Raw genomic sequence first — 18293 nt, forward strand, 5'->3', positions numbered from 1 at the left:
TTTGACTTGATTTCTTCACGGTCTCTCCGTCCGCTAATCGGTTAGCGGAACCACCGTAGGTGCGGCCCTTCGGGCCTAGCTACGCCTATCTTCTCTTTGTCATCACTTGAACCTAAAAGCCTGAGAATGGTCATCTTAACAATCATATTAGTCCAAGTGTTGTGTTGTCTATATCAATCACCAAAACATTATATTAAAATATGGCATTAGAGGCCATTTTCTCTACACCGCGCTATTTACGCGGGCCACCTTGCTAGTTTTTCAACAAATGAACTTTGATGGAGGACACAGGAGGCTGGTCCGAGATTGATGGTGGAGCGTGGCAAGAAGGAAACACGCGGGCCGACAGCCCGACCTGATAGATTACAGTGGCAACAACAACACCGGACGCCGATCGGATGACAATGTATTCTATCGGCGAAGCCAGGAAGGAAGGAACGCTACATGGTGGCCCGTCTCCGCGCTACGGAAGCCGGCGGCGGCGAGTCACCGCCCTGCCACGACCACACGATGTCGCCTATCGACGGCTTCAGGTCCTGCCTGTAGAACTCCCGGAACTCGAGCGGGTCGCCGCCGGTCTTCCTCATCTCCACCACGTGCACTGACGGCGCCACCTCGAAGATCTCCGCCTCGATGGCGAGCGCGCCCCTCCTGCCGCCCTCCATCGCGACCCTGCCCTTCTCTCCCACCCTGATGCTGAGGTTCCGCTCCCCGACGATCTCCTCCAGCCTCGACACGATCGCCGCCGTGATTTCTCTTGACGCGAACCGCGCCTCCTCCGGCCGGTGCTCCTCGTCGAACATCTTGGATAGGTCCAACCCGCTCGACCGCGAGATGATGTCGAAGGCGTTCATGCTCGACGGCCTTACCGCGACGGCCGGCGACGACGACGCGGTCACCTTGGACCGCTTCCTCTGCCGGGCGGCCTCCTCCTCGTCCTCGTCGTCGCCGCGGTGGTGGTGGCACCGGCAGGCTTCCTTGCCGAGAAGCGCGGGGGCCTCTCTTGCGACGAGAGGCCCGTTGGCGAGAGGGCAGGGCCCTTTCAGCTGGAACCAGGGATGGGCCGTGAGCTTGGACATGGTAATCCTGGTCCTCGAGTTGGGGTCGAGCATCCAGGCGAGGAGCTTGCGCGCGTCGATGGAGAACCATGGAGGGCCCTTGTAGTTGCTCTGCGTGATCTTCCGGTACAGCAGCACGAGGCTGGTGTCGCTGAACTGGAGGTAGCCGGCCAGGAGCACGAAGAGGATCACGCCGCATGACCAGATGTCCGCCTTGGCGCCGTCGTAGCCACACTTGAGGAGCACCTGATGATTATTTTAAACGCAAAAACAACATTACACTTCCTCATCAGCAGGAAGCGACATGTGTCGCACGATCGCATCATCATCTTCTACCTCGGGGGCGACGTATGCCGGCGTGCCGCACGCGGTGTGTAGCAGGGCGTCGCCGCACACGCGGGCGCCGGCGTCCTGGAGCGCGCTGAGGCCGAAGTCGGAGACCTTGAGGTCGCCGCGCGCGTCGAGGAGCAGGTTCTCGGGCTTGAGGTCGCGGTGGAACACGCCGCGGCTGTGACAGAACTCGACGGCCGTGACCAGCTGCTGGAAGTAGTGGCGCGCCACGGGCTCCGGGTGCCGCGTGCTCTGGGCGAGGCGCGCGAACAGCTCGCCGCCTGCGGCGTACTCCATGACGAAGTAGATCCTGGACCGCGTGGCCATCACCTCGTGGAGGCGGACGACGTTGGGGTGGTGCACGCGCCGCATCACGTCCACCTCGATCTTCACCTTCCCCGCCATGCCGGTCTGGCGCACGACGTCCTTGTTGAACACCTTGATGGCCACGGCCTCGCTGGTGGCCACGTTATGGGCCTTGTACACCTTGGCGAAGTTGCCGCAGCCGAGGAGGCGGCCGAGCCTGTACCGGCCCATGATCAGCTGGGTGTCTTGGTTCTTCTCCATGGCCATGGGAAGCAAGGGAGGTTCTCCAGGTGATCATGGGTGAAGGCCCGGCCGGACCGAGACAGTACCCTTCTGCACAGTGGTTGAGATGACGGTGGGTGACCATTGGCAGGAGAGGTTGGGGTTTGATGTGTTGGGTTCGGTGAGATCTGAGGCTAGGAGGTGCTGGGCGATTAGTGGTGTTGAGGGGCGGAAATGAGGAGCTTCTTTTCACTAACTTTAGGAGAGAACGAAACTCTGTCGGATGCAATGGTTGGGAGCAAAGGTCTCTCTAGGTTGGTTTCTCCAGGCGTTGGATTGACTGGATCGCTCTAATCCTCTCCACGACAAGCACCAAGGTTATTCTCAATGGTTCGCCGGGTAGAAGAATTTGTCATGCCAGGGGACTTAGACAGGGAGACCCTCTATCCCCCTTCTCTTTGTGATGGTTATGGAAGGATTGAACCGTCTTTTCGCCTTGGCAGATAGCAGACATCTTTTGAAGCCTTTGCACCCCAAGATTACTGACAGGACCTTCATGTATGCTGATGATGTCATGCTCTTCCTCACCCCACATCAGCAGGATTTGTTGCTTTCAAAGTTAATACTGAGTATCTTTGCGGGCACCTCTGGCCTCAAAACAAATCCAGATAAGTGCTTGATTTCACCCATTCAGTGTGATCTTGAGGCCACGGTGACTCTCTTGCATTACTTCCATGGGAGAGTTGATCCTTTTCCCATCACATACTTGGGCATTCCACTTGGGCTGAAAAGATTAAACAAGACCGTACTGCAGCCACTAGTTGATAAGGTAGCCAATCGATTACCATCATGGAAAGCAGGGTTGCTGAACCGGGCTGGCAGAACTGTGCTCATCAAAAGTACTTTATCGGCCATTCCTACACATACTGCTCTTGCAGTCTGTCTCTGTCCCTGGGCTATCAAGTTCATTGACAGTATCAGGCGTGGTTTTCTCTGGACAGGTGCTCGTTCTGCCAAAGGTGGGCACTGTCTCTTGGCTTGGCCTAGGGTATGCCGACCTCCCAAACTAGGTGGTCTGGGCTTTGTGGACTTGCAACGTTTTGGGGATGCCCTACGCATGGGTTGGCTTTGGCTGAAAAGAACTGAGGAGTCCCGGCCTTGGCAGCTTCTTCCTGGTGGTCGTGATCCTGTCGTCGATGCCTTGTTCCACGTTTCCACCTTCATGGAGTTGGGTGATGGTCGTAAAGCCTTTTTCTGGGAAGATCGTTGGCTGCAAGGAAAAGGTCTAGCAGAGATTGCCCCTTGTCTTTATGCTGCTGTGATCCCACGTGACAGGAAACAAAAAACGGTGTCAAGTGCTCTGTGCGGTGATAGTTGGATCTCCGACATTTCAGGGGCGCTGACAGTTCAGGTCATCCTAGAATACCTTCTTGTATGGGACATGACGAGAGACATTCAGCTAACACAAGGAGTGGAGGATCGTTTCTGCTGGAGATGGACTGCTGACAGGATGTTCTCCACAGCCTCCGCCTACCGCTCCTTTTTCATTGGACAGCACCCGGTTGATAGTGCGGGGTTACTACGCAAAACTCGTGCACCGCCAAAATGCAAATTCTTCGTATGGTTGGTTATTCATGGTAGGTGTTGGACGGCTGCCCGAAGGAAAAAACATGGACTCCAGGACGACGATGCTTGTGTCCTTTGCGCCCAGGCACCTGAAACTATTGATCATCTACTGGTCGAATGCTCTTTTTCCAGGGATTTGTGGTTCAATTTCTTTCACAGGGTGGGTTGGGGCACACTCTCCCCTAATGTCAATGATCATGAGCTCATTGGTTGGTGGAAGGCGGTGAGGAAACGTCTTCAGAAGGCTGACCGACTTTGCTTTGACTCGGTGGTCGTTCTCATCTCCTAGTTTCTGTGGAAGGAAAGAAACAACAGAACTTTTGATCGTGTCTCCAACTTGGTACCTCAGTTACTCTCCCTGTTGCTGGACGAGTTGATTGCCTTGTTCTGGGCAGGTTGTAAGAGACTAGAACCGCTCTTGTTGTTGCTTGGTAGATTGCCGGGTCGCGAATTGCCGACTGTGTAATTTTTTCTTTCTTGTATCTCTTTCTAGGTTGTGTTCCTGCTCTCTGAAACCAACCTGTTTGTTGTCGCTGTACTTTGTTTCTCTTCCTCTTAATGAAAAACGTGCTCAGGCACGGTCGTGAAAAAAAAAGAGCAAAGGTCTCTCATTCAGCTACAGCCCCCGTTTGACATATCTCATCTCCTAATGAAGAGCACACGCCGTCGTCGTTCTCGTTCTGTTTTTCTAATCTTGGAAGGCTGTTACTCGTTAGCAGTAGTTAATTGATGAAAGGATTATGAACTAGATTAATAACCTAACAAAATTTCACCGCTCTTGTTTGAAGATAAGTTACTGCCCACTTTGGTCAAACGCAGAATTATATTATGGCGTTTGAGGCTAGACATTCAGTTGTGCGGGATGATAAAAACTAGAGCTATATGCAATGTTGACTAATTATTGGGATATCAGTATTCATTTTATGGACCGCCAAAACATGTTGACCTACTAATGTGATGCGTCAAATCATAAGATCATATTACCATGATCCAAAGTATACTTTACAAACCATTTTCGTATAATTTTTTAACATTTATTACTATTATGTCATGTTAAAAATACTATACTGCAATTCGTGTTAGAGTCGTAGAAAAAATGAAAAGCTTCATGAATTTAACTAACATGGTTTTATTATGTAGCAAAATAGTACTGACATTTAGTTGAGCTAATCACAGTGTAACCCAAAATGCTAGAAAATCTGGTCAATTTTCACATTCTCAATCAGGACTCGGAAGTTCCTCGGGAATTTCTTTTGCTTTCACCATTGACAAGAAAATTTTAGGAAGGCAGCATATACAGATTCATTTATAATGGTAACAAACAGTATGAAATTTTGTTTCTAGGTGAAAAATAAGATGGGGCTTCACGAGTACTGCGATGGCTCGCCTAAGTGTCTGAGTAGGGCGCGATCCTGAATTTGCCCATGTAATAAGAGGTCCACCTTTCAAAGGGGGGAAGTCGTACACCTGATGTTCACCATCCTGCTGGGTACTACAATTTCAAAAACAAAGAGAGCTTCTCCGGTCAACATTGGACACAGTGAATATACCTTGCTAGCAGATGTTATGTGGGCAGTCTCTCGAAAGCAACTTTAACGTCTTTTATAACATGTTCGAAGGAGCTAGCGGAGGTAAGTTTAGTAGGATCACATAGGGATTTTTCTCTTGTTCGAAAACATTTCTTCACAGGCAAATCTACCATGCGACTCCTTATTTGCTCCCTCCGTCCATAAAAAATGCAAGTCTCTTTCTTTCCGAGGAATCAAATAATTTTAAGTTTGATTAAATTTATAAAAAATAATACTAATATTTTATGCAACAAAATAAGTATCATTATATTAACCATGAAATATTTTCATACTGAAACTATTTAAAAATATAAATATTTGTAATTTAAATATTTGTATAATAAGTATCATTATACTTCTCGGTAAATAGAGTTGCATTCTTTTGTGGATGGAGTGAGTACGTAACATCAGGTTGATTAAAGCCTGCTCCTGTTTGCTCGCACGCCCGCATTCCAAGCGAAAAAGTGGACGCGTGGCGTTCAGCCGCGGCTCTGGATATTTTTCGAAAAAGTCCTCTTATTTACTAGAAATAATAACTAGACACATCTCATCCAAACAACACAATATCCTCATTCATATATTTGTCACTTAGGTCCTATAACTAATGTTTATTTCGATACGAAGAAGCAGATTTTGGATAATGTTGCTATCTTTGCAAAAAAAAAAACCCTAGCGCTCTTACAATTCCCCCCTCTCGCAGCCCCAAAGAGCCCATGCCGACCAACATCGTATCCCGCACATGCCGACCATATACCATATTATCAAAAAAAACAGAAAGAGGAAAAAAATACAAGAAAACAATCAAGAACAGAAAGTAGGCTATTTTCCCGACCGTTTAGTCGGATCCCGTATTCTAACAGGAATTTCCCGTATTTCTTACCCGGTTTTCCCGTTTTTGCCAGCCAAGGTAGGCCCAGGATCTTGTTATATAGAGTGCCTTTGCCTCTTGCCGCTGTTGGCTTGGCGATATGGGACAAAGGTAACACAAGCAGACCGACCAGCAGTCTGCAGCCAAAAGCGCTGTGCTCGCCTGTAGACTCACCTGCTAGCTTTGTGTTCAGCCCATTTAATGATTCTGTGATGGCCCACGACGACGGAGGGAGCAAGTTTGCTGCATCTGGACGTCAGCAGCGGCTTTCTTTTACGTTTCCAACTTGTGTTTTCTTTCTTTTGTAAATATTTTTTACTTGCCAATTTATATAAGAAAAAATTGAGCTATTTACTTACATCATTATTGTTTTCGCTTAGGAAACATTCGAAGTGGCCATATATTGCGGCGTTCCTATTCCGAATTCCCGAATCCCGATGGTAATCGACATATTTCCAATTTAAATATTTCGTTTTTGATATTCCGTAATATCGATTTTGTTTTTCGTCCAAATTTTCTGTTACCGTTCCTGTTTCCGACAAAAACTATACTTGCGGGAATGGTTAAAGAATTTTTCCGACCGTTTTCATCCCATCCTCCCCAGCTCCCCAGCTCCCCGCCGCCCGCCGCCCTCGCCCTCCTCTCCTGCTCCCCGCCGCCGCAGCCCCTCTCCTCCTCGGCTACCCTCCCCTCCCCTCACCCCTCCGCGCGGCACGGGCCGACGTGGATCCGGCGAGTCGCGGCCTACCTCCCGTGGCTGCTTGTCGGTGAGCGCGTTCTCGAAGGCCTCCTCCTCCTCCTCCTGTTGCTGCTGCTGCTGCTGCTGCTCCGCCCTCAGCACCTCCCCGCCGGCCGCGGACCCCGCTTGTTCGAGAGCCGAAGGCGTCGAGGCTCGCGCAGCCTTCCCGGCGGTGCTCTCCTCCTCCTCCGCCCTCGGCGCCTCCCCGCCGGTCGCGGCCCCGCTGCTCCTCGGGCATCGGCGGCGATGAGGCTCGCGCTGCCTCCCCGGCGGTGCTCTCCTCCTCGGGAACCGGCGGGAAGGGCGCGGCTCCGGCTTCGACTCGGCGCTGTGCCCCTGCAACTGGGCCGCTCGCGCCGCCGCCACGCTAGGCGAGCGCAAGCGTGAGCGTGGCAGCGCCGGGTGCCGGCACCATGGAGGAGGGTCTACGCCGAGGTCCGCACGCTAGGCACCCTGTCCGCGCGCCGCGCCCCCGTGAGGGGCGCGTCGCCTCGAGACCCCGCTCGTCGCACTCTCAACCTCGTCGCTGGATGGCTCGTGCTCTTTGACGGCGGCTGCAAGGGAGGTACTTCCATCCAAATCATTTCACCACTTCGTTCTTGTTAGATAATTTGGTTCTAAGGTCGAAACGGTGAGTGCTTCGTGCGTGCTCTATGAATCAATTCACTAGGAGAAATTCGACCACTGGGGCAGAGTACTAGGATGGGCATGATGAACTGCAGTTGATTTGGCTGTGGTTACTTATATTCTGCAAACTATATGCAGAATTTTTGTATATGTTGCTGCTGCAGGTGTTTAGTTCATGCTTTAATTTGCTTCATTCGTTTTTCCTTCTTAAGAAAATGGCATGGGATCTGTTCAGACAAAGTACAACATGTAGTACTGAATCTTGCACTGGTATCACCTAAAAAAAATGCTTCATCAACGCTCACATGGTTCTGATAGTTATGGTAGACTTGCCAATTGTTTAGAGAGCCTTCATGCAACATATCATGTATCCTGTTACTTAACCACTTGGGATACGAGGCTCTGCACTGGTATCCATTTTCGAACATAATTTATCTATATTTTGACAATTATTCCTGCATATGCCAAGTAAGACCTTGGCGGTGCTCCTTTTCAGATGTGCTTAGTATATCATCCTAATGAATCTTTCTGCATACCAGGCTGATTTGGGTCATCCTAATGCTCCTTTTCAGTTTTGGGTCATGCAAACTGATTTGGTCATGTAATAACCGTTAGTCTCCCAAAACTTCAGTTCACATATACACATGACTGAATTAAGTAGCGTCAATGTAGCTGATTGCTGACTCCAACTCTTGGAAGTTGGAACCCTGATGATAAGTGCGAATATGAACAAATTATTTAGTGCCAAATTCTTATAAAACGGTTTGCATGCTGGAGTTTGTGTTAGCTACTAAAATTATAATCATGGTTCATCTTCTTATTTGCTTATAGATTTATAGATCTGCATTTACATGCTATATACATAGTATAGTTTCAGAAATAGTGCAAGCTAGAGCCTGCATTTCAGTAGTACATGAATGGATGGAAATTAGAAAAGAGCAGCCATACAGAATTATCAGTTTTAATATGCATGGAAATTTTCATTCAGGTCTACTTCATCTGCATTACATTTTTTTCATCCTGTTAGTGATTATCAGCTCACACCTTAATTTGAATTGAAATTGATTAAGTATCATAATGTTCTCACACAAGATAATTCAAATTGCTGTCATGCCTTATTCCAGTTTATATTAGAAAGGTTGAAATCAGAAAAGAGCCAAGTCAGCTATGCTAGCCATAATCATTCAGCATGCCTAATTTTCTTCTATTAGCCTAATTTTCCAGTTTTTTGTTGACTTTTTAGTTATTAGCCCTTGATGTTTGAAAATTTCAGACCCACAAAATATTTTTAAGCATGTTCCTTGTCTCCTTTTTCTTGTTTTTTTGGCGAACGTGCCTGAGCACGTATTTCATTAAGAGGAGTAGAAGAGTACAACAACGCCATCATGAACCGCAGTTCATGATGCCCAGATGTTTGTTACAAATAGATGCTTACATAATCATGTTTAGGCGACCTACATGGATAGGAGCTAGCAGCCCGCAACAGCTAAGAAAAGCTTCTAAGGACCTAAAGCCCGCCTGTAGCCAAGCATTGGCCTCCTCAAAAACTGCATTTATGACATTGTCAACCGATTGAAAGACATGATCAAAAATTTGCCGGTTCCGTTTCCTTCCAAATAATCCAAAAGGCAAGAAGTACCAAAGTATCAAAAGATTTACGGTCGACCATTCCAAATCTTTTGTGAGCAGCTAGCCACCAATCAGAGAATATGGCGCCTGGGTGAATCGGTGAAACCGAGTGCCAACGACCACGTAGAAGAATTCTGTACCAAACTTCCCTTGAGGAGCACCCAGCCAGCAAGTGTGATATAGTCTCAGGCTCTTGATTGCAAAGGGCGCAAGTGTCACGTTGCTGCAGATTATGGCGTTTTCGTCTATCGGCTGTCCAACAGCGATCATGTAGAGCCAGCCAAAGAATTTGCATTTGCCTGGCGCTCTTGTCTTCCAAAGGACCTTGGCTCCAGTGATAGAAGATTGACCAATAAAAAAAGCACGATAGGCCGAAGCAGTAGAAAAATTGTGGGGCTCCAAACTATGTTGCACCAGAGGTGATGATGCTTTGCTTTTGCAATTTACGTGTTCCTACCTATCCAATTTCCTAAGATTAGTTTTCAGCTTGTAATTCCTTCACTTTATGGGAATGCAAATTACTACAGAGAGTTGATGCAGCCATAATATATGATGTTGACCTCTCAGTTGTAAGCTAACAAATGTTTGTAGAACCTGACATTGGAAAGCATTTTCTAAGGATCGGAACGCAAGGCTGTTCAGGTAAATATATTACCTTAAGATTCTGGAGTAGCAAACTGAAATTCTTCTCAGTGTGACAGTGCCACGGTTTTAACTATCTAGCCAATGGAAATATGGACTCTTATTATCAGATCTGGCAACTAAATCTGGACTCTTTCTATTAGATATGGCAACTTCTGCTTGACTGAACAGAAGGACTTGTATTATTTGCTACTACACTATTGTTGCATTGATTATTGATAAAAGTATTCAGGCTCATGCTGGTGGACACCTATATTAAGATCACACCGTGGAGGACACCGAAGAACGGCATATAGATATGCTGCATACATATTTAGTTTAACCTTATGTTCTAATGATAATTTGCTATTTGTTTCTAGAAAAACTGCTTTCCTGCTTCCCTAGCCGGCTTTTGTGGACCCTTCATCTCGGGCAAGAAGAGTCTGATGCATGGGATCTGCGGTCTCCATGGACCTCCGCCTGCAAACTATGTAGCATGGTGATTAACTTTTGGTTTCAGTTAGTATTCAAAGCTACTTGCTAGGTTGTTTGGTAGCTATGCATACTTGTGTTGCATGTAGATATACAGTGCTCAGATGTGCTGTAATATTGATGCTCCAAATTCCGGACAGACACCTAATGATAAGATAAATTGGGTCCTCGGATGTAACCATGGTGATCGGATGTATACTGTGATGTTGATGATTGAGATGCCAGATAGACACCTGATGGATAAGATAGTTCGGTGCTCGGATGTATGTTTATTATTTAGACACCTGATGGCTAGGATAGCATGATGCTCGGATGTGCTGTAATATCTATGATTCAAATGCCGGATAGACACTTATGTTAGCATGATGTGCCTGTTACCTGATGTGGTGGTTTCGTATTGAATTCATCTTATACTATATGTATAATATAATTGTCACTTTTTATTGTCTTATGGTTACTTACATATGATTGTTCAAATGATAGGGCGCGCATTGCGCACCGAATGTTCTAGTAGCATTCAAGCTAAGCATTCAGAACTCAAAGGTATCAATCGGCGAGACCCTTTTGACAAAATTGAGCAGCAGCCAAATCAAACCCAGCCGTGCCCATCGCCATCCCTTTCCCCATCGCTCGCCGGCCCCCACCTGTGGCCATCGGCGAATCTAGAAAAAAGAAGACGGCCACGGCCACGACGGCGACGCAAGAGCCATTGACAATGCGACATTGCGATCTTTATCTCCGCGAGCGCGCAGCACAACAGCAATGGGGGGGGGGGGGGGGGGGGGGGGGTCCGACCTGCTGGCGCGCCGCCAACTCCGAGCCCCGCGCAGCCGCACACGGCGCTTTCGTGCCCGGGCCCGGCGACCCACGCGCGCCGTGGGTGGTAGGCCAACCCACCGCCGGCGGGACTCACGTGATCGACCGCGGCCGCACCTGGCGTGCCCCGGTCCTTCGACGACCCCTCAAGAGTCCGAAACATCAGCGCCTGCCCAAATCCGGACGACTCCACACAACTGTGCGGCATCGAAAATGGAAGATCCGGAACCCGATCGACCGGCGCATGTGCAGCCCAGGATGCGCCCGATTCAGCAATCAGGAGAGACGCAGCAGATGGTCCAGGACAGCATATGATTAGCCAAAATTATTCGATTGCTCCTAAAACCAATAGCAGGTGTGCACCACCTGCGATAGTACATTCAACAACCACCTATTCTCAGGTACCAGGTACCAACCGACTATCCGGAGTATGTACAGCCACAATCTCCCTCCCTCCCTATTCAGTCATGAGGGCGAGGAGCTCATATACGGCGGCGGAACTATGGTGGCGCGAAAACTGGTCAATCTTTCTTTGTCCAACTAAATGATCTCTTCCGGTCAGCTGTGCTCAACTCGGTCTCTAGCCTCATTGCCGCTCCGAATGTCGCCTTCTGCTGCGCCCATTAGCTACAAGTGAAGTGCAGCTGTTACCTTGATAAGTCTGCAGTGAGAGAAGGGAATTATCAGATTGGTTCATCAGTCTATTCATCTACTCCTAGTACTATCACAAGTCATCATAAATCAATAAACATCAGTTTCCATTCTGATTGGTGAGAACTAAACCAAATTACTTACAACCTATATCAAACAATTTGTAGGTCTCAACACATTACAGCACCGTGCAGAGCTATAAGATCCATGCCCTATTGGCCACAAATAAGTTTTTTTTGGTTGCTTCTACACATGAAAACACCTACAGGTGAACAATAAGAAACATTTCTATTGAAGCTACAAAATCTACTTTGTCATTTGAAGGAACATTAGGCAGACTGATGTAAGAAGATATCTTGATATCTTCAGGTTTACAAAAAGGCAAGCAACAAAAAAAAAGTACCAAAAATAACTTTTTTTTTTGCGTGTCTGACAGGATCACAAGCAATCTAATCATTCATTCAACCAACGAGCCATAATGAAGCAACTCCTGATTGTGCGACTCTCATTATGGCGAGTGAGATCTGGGTATGTTCCATGTTTTTTACTACAATTATGACTAATGTGTTTATCAAATTAAAGTTATCAAAATGAATCCAATAAGGTAGATGATAATGGGAAACAGATGACGGTTATGGATTAATAATGCAACAATCAGAGACGGAACAGTACTTTACCACGAAGCAAACTAAACATAATGCCACCAACATATGAACCCCGCAAGTCAATTTGCAACATACAAAATGGCGAACACAACTTACTGTCATCATCACACAAGTAAACCTGAATAACTTCAATGGGAGAACAAATCACAACATTTTCATAGTTTATGATAGAGGGGAAAGGTCATACATCACGTAAACCTAAATTATATGTCTACGGAGAGAGGTCATTTTATCCCAAAATTCCCAGCTTGGACTAAGTATATGCTCAAAAGCTTTTGGGAAAAGTTTTCCGATGAAAATAAAATGGAAGAAAACCCTCTTTTTCCACTTTACACCACATTACCATGTGTAGCGATAACATCAATGAAAGGAAAAAAAAAACAAAAAAAAGGTGTGAATTGCTCACAGCTACATTCAACAGTATGTAACATGGAGTTGTACAGAGAGATAAATAAACCAGAGATTAAAGTCATTGACTCAACCTGTATTTTTAACAAGTAACCAGCTGCAGAGCCACTAACTAGAACAATTAGAACAATGCTTGAAATCTAAGTTTTCTTTTGATCGTCCTAATGCATTTTCAGTAATCCATCAACAGCCAATTTCAGACCTCATGTGTATCCATAACATGTGTTTTTTTAATAAAAAAAGCAACATGCAATTACCGAAACTAACTTGCTCATGTTAGAAGGAGAATATTTGGATTAGAAAAAATCATTAATGCTCACATGGTATTAGCAATGCAAACATCATGGCAGAATCAGCATGAGTAGAACATATGATTTTAAACTACAGAAACTGGATCTTGCAAATAAATATTATTAGGTCCAGGCTGTCCAGCATTAGTTAATACCATATTCTACTTGATTGTTCATGTTAACATAAGCAAGAGTGAGGGAAACTTATTACCTTTTGACCTACTCAGCATCAGTAGGCATACTTGGAGTTCGAACCATATGGTGGACAAGGTGCTGCATCCCTGGCTTCAGTTCCTTGTTGAGAAAGTCCTCATACTCTTCATTATCACCCGCCTTCTTTTTTACCTCCACCATTACAAGGGGTGGTGTGAGTTCAAATATCTCCGCGCCAATTGTTAGTGGCCCCTTAATTCCCTCCCTAGTACCTTCCAGGCACATCCGCCAGTCCTTCCTCCTCAACTTGAAACTCTTCAATTTTGCAATGTCCTCCAATTTCATTATGATATCCGACATGGGCTCAGCCGAGACGAACCTCACCTCATCCCCTTTCTCCTCGAACAACCCTGATAAGTTAAATCCCCTTGAGAATGATATGATATCAAATGCATTAAGGCTTGCCGGGCGTGGAAGGGACCCACGGGGCCTCTGGCTCTCATCAGATAGCACTGAAGCAGGGCAGGATGAGATCGATGAGTCCGATTCCGACCCTGAATCATCACCATCAAACTTTTGTTCAGGTAGAGGTGGTGGTGGAGGTGGCAATGGTGGAGGAACTGGATCAGCAGGTCCCATGTCCAGCAGGCCATCCTCATCATCTATCACGCTGTGCAGCTTGTCATCCTCGATGTAGAACTTGACCGGCTTGAATCCTTTCTTGAACCAGCGAGATTCCATTATCTCCGGCAAAGTGATCCTAGTGTTTGGATTGGTGTCAAGAATACGCATCAGCAAGCTGGCAAGGTCCTTGGAGAACCACCTCGCGCAGCGAAACTCGCCCTTGTAAATCTTCTTGTACATGGCCATGAGGTTTTTGTCATGGAAAGGGAGATACCCGGCCATGAGCACAAAGAGTATGACGCCGCAGGACCAGACGTCCGCCTTGGCGCCGTCGTACCCGCGGTGGCCGAGCACTTCGGGGGCGACATAGGCCGGCGTGCCGCAGAAGGTGTGGAGCAGGCCGTCGGGGCGGAACTGCTCGGCGACGGCGGAGAGCCCAAAGTCGGACACCTTGAGGTTGCCGTGCTCGTCGACGAGGAGGTTCTCGGGCTTGAGGTCCCGGTGGAAGACGCCGCGGGCGTGGCAGAAGGCCACGGCGGAGACGAGCTGCTGGAAGTAGCGGCGGGCGGTGTCCTCCCTGAGGCGGCCCTTGGAGACGCGGGAGAAGAGCTCGCCGCCGCGGACGAGCTCCATGACGAAGTAGATCTTCGACTTGGTGGCCATGACCTCGAACAGGTGCACGATGTTGGGGTGGCGCACGCGGCGGAGCACAGCGATCTCGCGCTTGATGTGCGAGACGAGCCCGCTCTTGACGGCCTTCTCCTTGTCGAGCACCTTGATGGCAACGCTCTCCCCCGTCCCGACGTGCCGCGCGAGGTACACCTTGGCGAAGGTGCCGTGCCCCAGCAGGCGCCCCAGCTCGTACTTCCCCATCAGCAGCCCCCCGGCGCCGCCCGCTCCTCGCTTGGCCGCGGCGGCGGTGGACGGGGCCGGGCGCCCCGCCTCCGCCTTAGGCGGCGGCGGCGTGGCGGCCGCCATCGGGCGGTGGGAAAACAAGCGCGGCGGCGATTAGGTGGTGCGGCCGGCAGCTCAGACGCCTCCTGCGAAAACAATTCCTCGCAGCTGCTCCCCTTTCTCTCTCTTCCCCCACAGGCCAGAGTCTGTCGCGCTCGCGTTCTTATGGTCCTGCTGGAAGATTGGAGCGTAGATTTTTGCCGAAATAGCCAAAATCCACCCTCAACTATGGCTGAAGGCTAAATTTCGTCCCTGAATTTTAAAAACGTCCATTTTAGTCCCTGAACAATATTAAATGGGTCAATTTCGTCCTCTGACGACATGGTGTGCCACCGTGGACCGCCAAGTCAGCGCACAGTCATCATATAATGGGAAATACTATTTCTATCTCGAGCCAGCTAAACTCAGATTCGCTCACAGCCCCAGGCCCGGAAATCCCCATTGCAATATTGTATCTGTTACCCATCAAGAACAAATTCCCCATTGAGATGAAATCTAACGGTCAATACCTCATCATGTCTCATGTTAATTCCGCCCTACAGATTCAATTTCATGGTCAAATTCCATCATATGATGACTGGGCGCTGACTTGGCGGTCCACGATGGCACGCCGTCGTCACGAGGACGACATTGACCTATTTAGCATAGTTTAGGGACTAAAGTGGACGTTTTTAAAGTTCAGGGACGAAACTGAGCCTCGAGCAATAGTTGAGGGATGATTTTGGCTATTTCGCCTAGATTTTTTATCGGCCCGTTTGTAATTTTGCTGTGGGGAGGAGTGGGTGTTTTGCTTTACGCCCTCGCCGTTTCCGTGTTTTGCTGGGATGGGTCCGCGTCGGCCGTGGATGGCGGCTCTTGGCGGTGTAGTACAGCTTTTCTGTGACCTCGGGTGCACGTGGAGCACGCACGTGTTTAAAAAATAATATTAAAAAAATAATCACACTAAATTTTAGTCGCAACAAACATTTTAAGAAACTACATACGGTAAAAACAAGCAATGAGATCTCAGCTGTGGAGACAAAATATTTAAAATACAAAAAAAATATATAATTATAAAAACAGGTAAATAAATGGTATGTACAAAGTAGTACGAAACACGTGAGGATAACAGACAGTGGAGATGTGTAGCACGTGTCATAAAAAAAATGTATTTATAAAATAATTTCATTACAAAAAAACGACTACTAAAGAAATTAACCTTGTTTATGAATACTACAGCAATCACTCTATACCAATCTTATAATGTTTCTCAAACTATGTACCGTGTGCGTTGCTACAGGTGAAACGAATTCTCTCCGTAAGCATCAACGTGCATAGTCATATATTTAGATTTTCCATAGCATAATAGAGTGTGTGTTCTTCATTTGAAAAGCTTGCTAGAGCACACGCCAGGATGCTCTTGCTACTGTCGTTCACATGATTCAGCTGCGAAGCATCTTGGCAGCGTAGTTCTAGCAAAGCTTTTAAGATCACCAAATTACCGATCTTTCTTTCAGTTCACTCAATATTTGATTATGCAATAAGAGAAACATAAATAAATGTAGCGTTTTAAGATCACCAAAAATGAATATTAAAATAATATAGGTCTCTCAAGCCAAATGGCTAGTGCATTATTGAAAGAAGCAGAGTGCTAGTACAAATTTTCCAGTTCAATGAGTGCTGAAAATATATCGATCTCTCTAGCCAAATGCCTAGTTTAACATTGACCATGAAAAAATTCCATTGGCTAGTATAGCCAAATCAATCAGAATTTTCATTGCCAACAGAAGCCACTTATCCGAGCAAGATTACTACACATGTTAGTTGTATACTGCAAATTCAAACAAAATTTAACTATAGTGCTAATATTTGACCTGCGTTAATGGTGAACTATCAAAAGCACTGCACTGGACTCCCTCTCCATACTCTAAAAAAGAAGAAAAAAGTGCATACTTCTATTTTATCAAGATCACTTCCACTAGTTGAGAATTTTTTATCCTCCTGACAAGACCTCTTTCACATTTATAAAATGTGAGAAAAATAATACTTCTCTTCCCCCAGATGAGGCTCATTTCTCAAGTGGGCACCCTAACTTTTGTTTAGCATAGCCCAACCAAATGCAACAATGTGATTGTCGGGTACCATGATTAGGGGCACCCTAGTCATGAGACTAAAATCGCCCTAAAAACGCAAACACATGTTAGGCAAACCGAGCACACGAAGGCCTACAGCCTCCTTCCAATCCGGAAGAAAGGAAAGGACTCAAAGAAGCCCAATACGCGGCCCACGAACACAGTGCGGCCCATCCGCACCACCCTCGAACCCGCGGGGCGATCTCCGCCTCGCTCGAGGGCTCCCCGCTAAGACACTCGACCGCGCCCCGCGTCTCCGCCTCGCTCGAGGGTAGCGAGCCTACCCTCGGGGGAGCGAATCATCTCCGCCTCGCTCGAGGGTAGCGAGCCTACCCTCGGGGGAGCGGATCATCTCCGCCTCGCTCGAGGCCACCCCTCGACGAAAAGGACAAATGGCACTTCCGCTCACCTGCCCGCCGCACGGAGGTATTAAATTCCAACCACTCCTCCACAGCGCCCGGGTCAGACGGCGTTAGGCCGCCATTCCTCACAGTGGATGTGACCGGAGTCCGGTCCGCCAACTCTGGTCACTGCTCCGCCATTCCGGACGCTGTGGCGACACTGTGGGAACCTGCGACGTAGTGCAGGACGTGCTCGGCACTGCTCCAGCCACTGTGCTGCCAACTCCCCATACCTCCTTCGTACTTTCCCCTCCGCGGAGCCCTCGAACGGCATGAGCACGACCCTCAGAAGTGGCTCCGCCCTTGACCAGGACGAGACCTTAGCCCGCAGGACCCTTGGAACGTCACCACGCCATGCCTGGAGGATGGTACCCCCTACATCGACAACCACGCCGCCTGCTGGAGCTACAGGGACATCGGCGCAATCTCCGCAAGGCCAAGCGTCATACCCCACAGTGTACTTTCCACAATGCTCGGCCACTACACCCCCGCGATTCAGGGAGGAGACGACGACTTCCACAACTTCCTGTGCATGTACACCGTCCCTCCTTGTGTCTATAAAAGGAGGAGACGGGCTTTCCTTTAGGGGGGGTCCATCTGGTAGAACACAACACCCAGCACTACTCACAGAGCACATACACTCTTCTGAGCCCGATATTGGCACTAGCCTCAATCAACTCCTCCTCTAGCAGAGACCTGGGAGCTTCCCTCCCTCTCTCGCCTCGCTTGTACCCCCTACTACAGGCACCCCCGGTGCAAGACAGTACAGTGCTCTCGCACACCCCTTTGCTGGACGTACGGCCCCACGGCCGGAACCAGGATAAATCCGTGCGTGACTGTGTTGCCTCTTGCATCAACATCTAGGACGAAGAACATGTAGCATCATTACTAGTTGGGTCCGGACCGCCGGGTCAGGACACCGACAGTGATCTTGTACCTCAATCAAGTAGGTCAACAATTTTGTTCATCATTCCTCGCATGATAACTTCCTCATCCCAATCAACTCGTCAGAAAGCTCTGCTCCACCCATGCTTTTCTACTACTTCCACACCTAAAAAAAAGATCAAAATTAAAACCGATGGTTGTGTTACAGAATAAATGGTGGTGCTTAATACAAAAAATACCTCCGCATAT

The 18293-nt window shown here is 48.0% G+C and overlaps 2 protein-coding genes and 1 long non-coding RNA gene across 3 annotated transcripts; 1 reads left to right on the forward strand and 2 right to left on the reverse strand.

Moving 5' to 3' along the window:
* Positions 1–306: 306 nt before the first annotated feature.
* On the reverse strand, positions 307–2148 carry LOC120708114 (CBL-interacting protein kinase 30-like). Its single transcript, XM_039993228.1, has 2 exons — positions 1395–2148; positions 307–1304 (listed from the first exon to the last, which is right to left on the reverse strand). Exons 1-2 carry the CDS (start codon positions 1959–1961, stop codon positions 441–443), a joined length of 1431 nt encoding a protein of 476 aa, XP_039849162.1. The 5' UTR covers positions 1962–2148; the 3' UTR covers positions 307–440.
* Positions 2149–6553: 4405 nt separating this feature from the next.
* Positions 6554–10535, forward strand: LOC120708115. Its single transcript, XR_005689226.1, has 2 exons — positions 6554–7282; positions 9975–10535. It is a non-coding gene; the product is annotated as an uncharacterized LOC120708115 (long non-coding RNA).
* Positions 10536–11197: 662 nt separating this feature from the next.
* Positions 11198–14782, reverse strand: LOC120708116 (CBL-interacting protein kinase 19-like). Its single transcript, XM_039993229.1, has 2 exons — positions 13128–14782; positions 11198–11563 (listed from the first exon to the last, which is right to left on the reverse strand). The coding sequence occupies exon 1, from the start codon at positions 14669–14671 to the stop codon at positions 13136–13138; it is 1536 nt and encodes a 511-aa protein (XP_039849163.1). The 5' UTR covers positions 14672–14782; the 3' UTR covers positions 11198–11563; positions 13128–13135.
* Positions 14783–18293: the final 3511 nt, after the last annotated feature.

This window comes from Panicum virgatum, chromosome 5K (genome assembly GCF_016808335.1).
Source record: "Panicum virgatum strain AP13 chromosome 5K, P.virgatum_v5, whole genome shotgun sequence".
NCBI lineage: Eukaryota > Viridiplantae > Streptophyta > Magnoliopsida > Poales > Poaceae > Panicum > Panicum virgatum.

Excerpts from the sequence above, each read along its gene's own strand:
- LOC120708114 (XM_039993228.1), bottom strand. The coding sequence starts at position 1,961 with ATGGCCATGGAGAAGAACCAAGACACCCAGCTGATCATGGGCCGGTAC. Across the intron at positions 1,305-1,394 it reads CGGCATACGTCGCCCCCGAG|GTGCTCCTCAAGTGTGGCTA; the intron begins GTAGAAGATGAT and ends AATAATCATCAG.
- LOC120708116 (XM_039993229.1), bottom strand. The coding sequence starts at position 14,671 with ATGGCGGCCGCCACGCCGCCGCCGCCTAAGGCGGAGGCGGGGCGCCCG.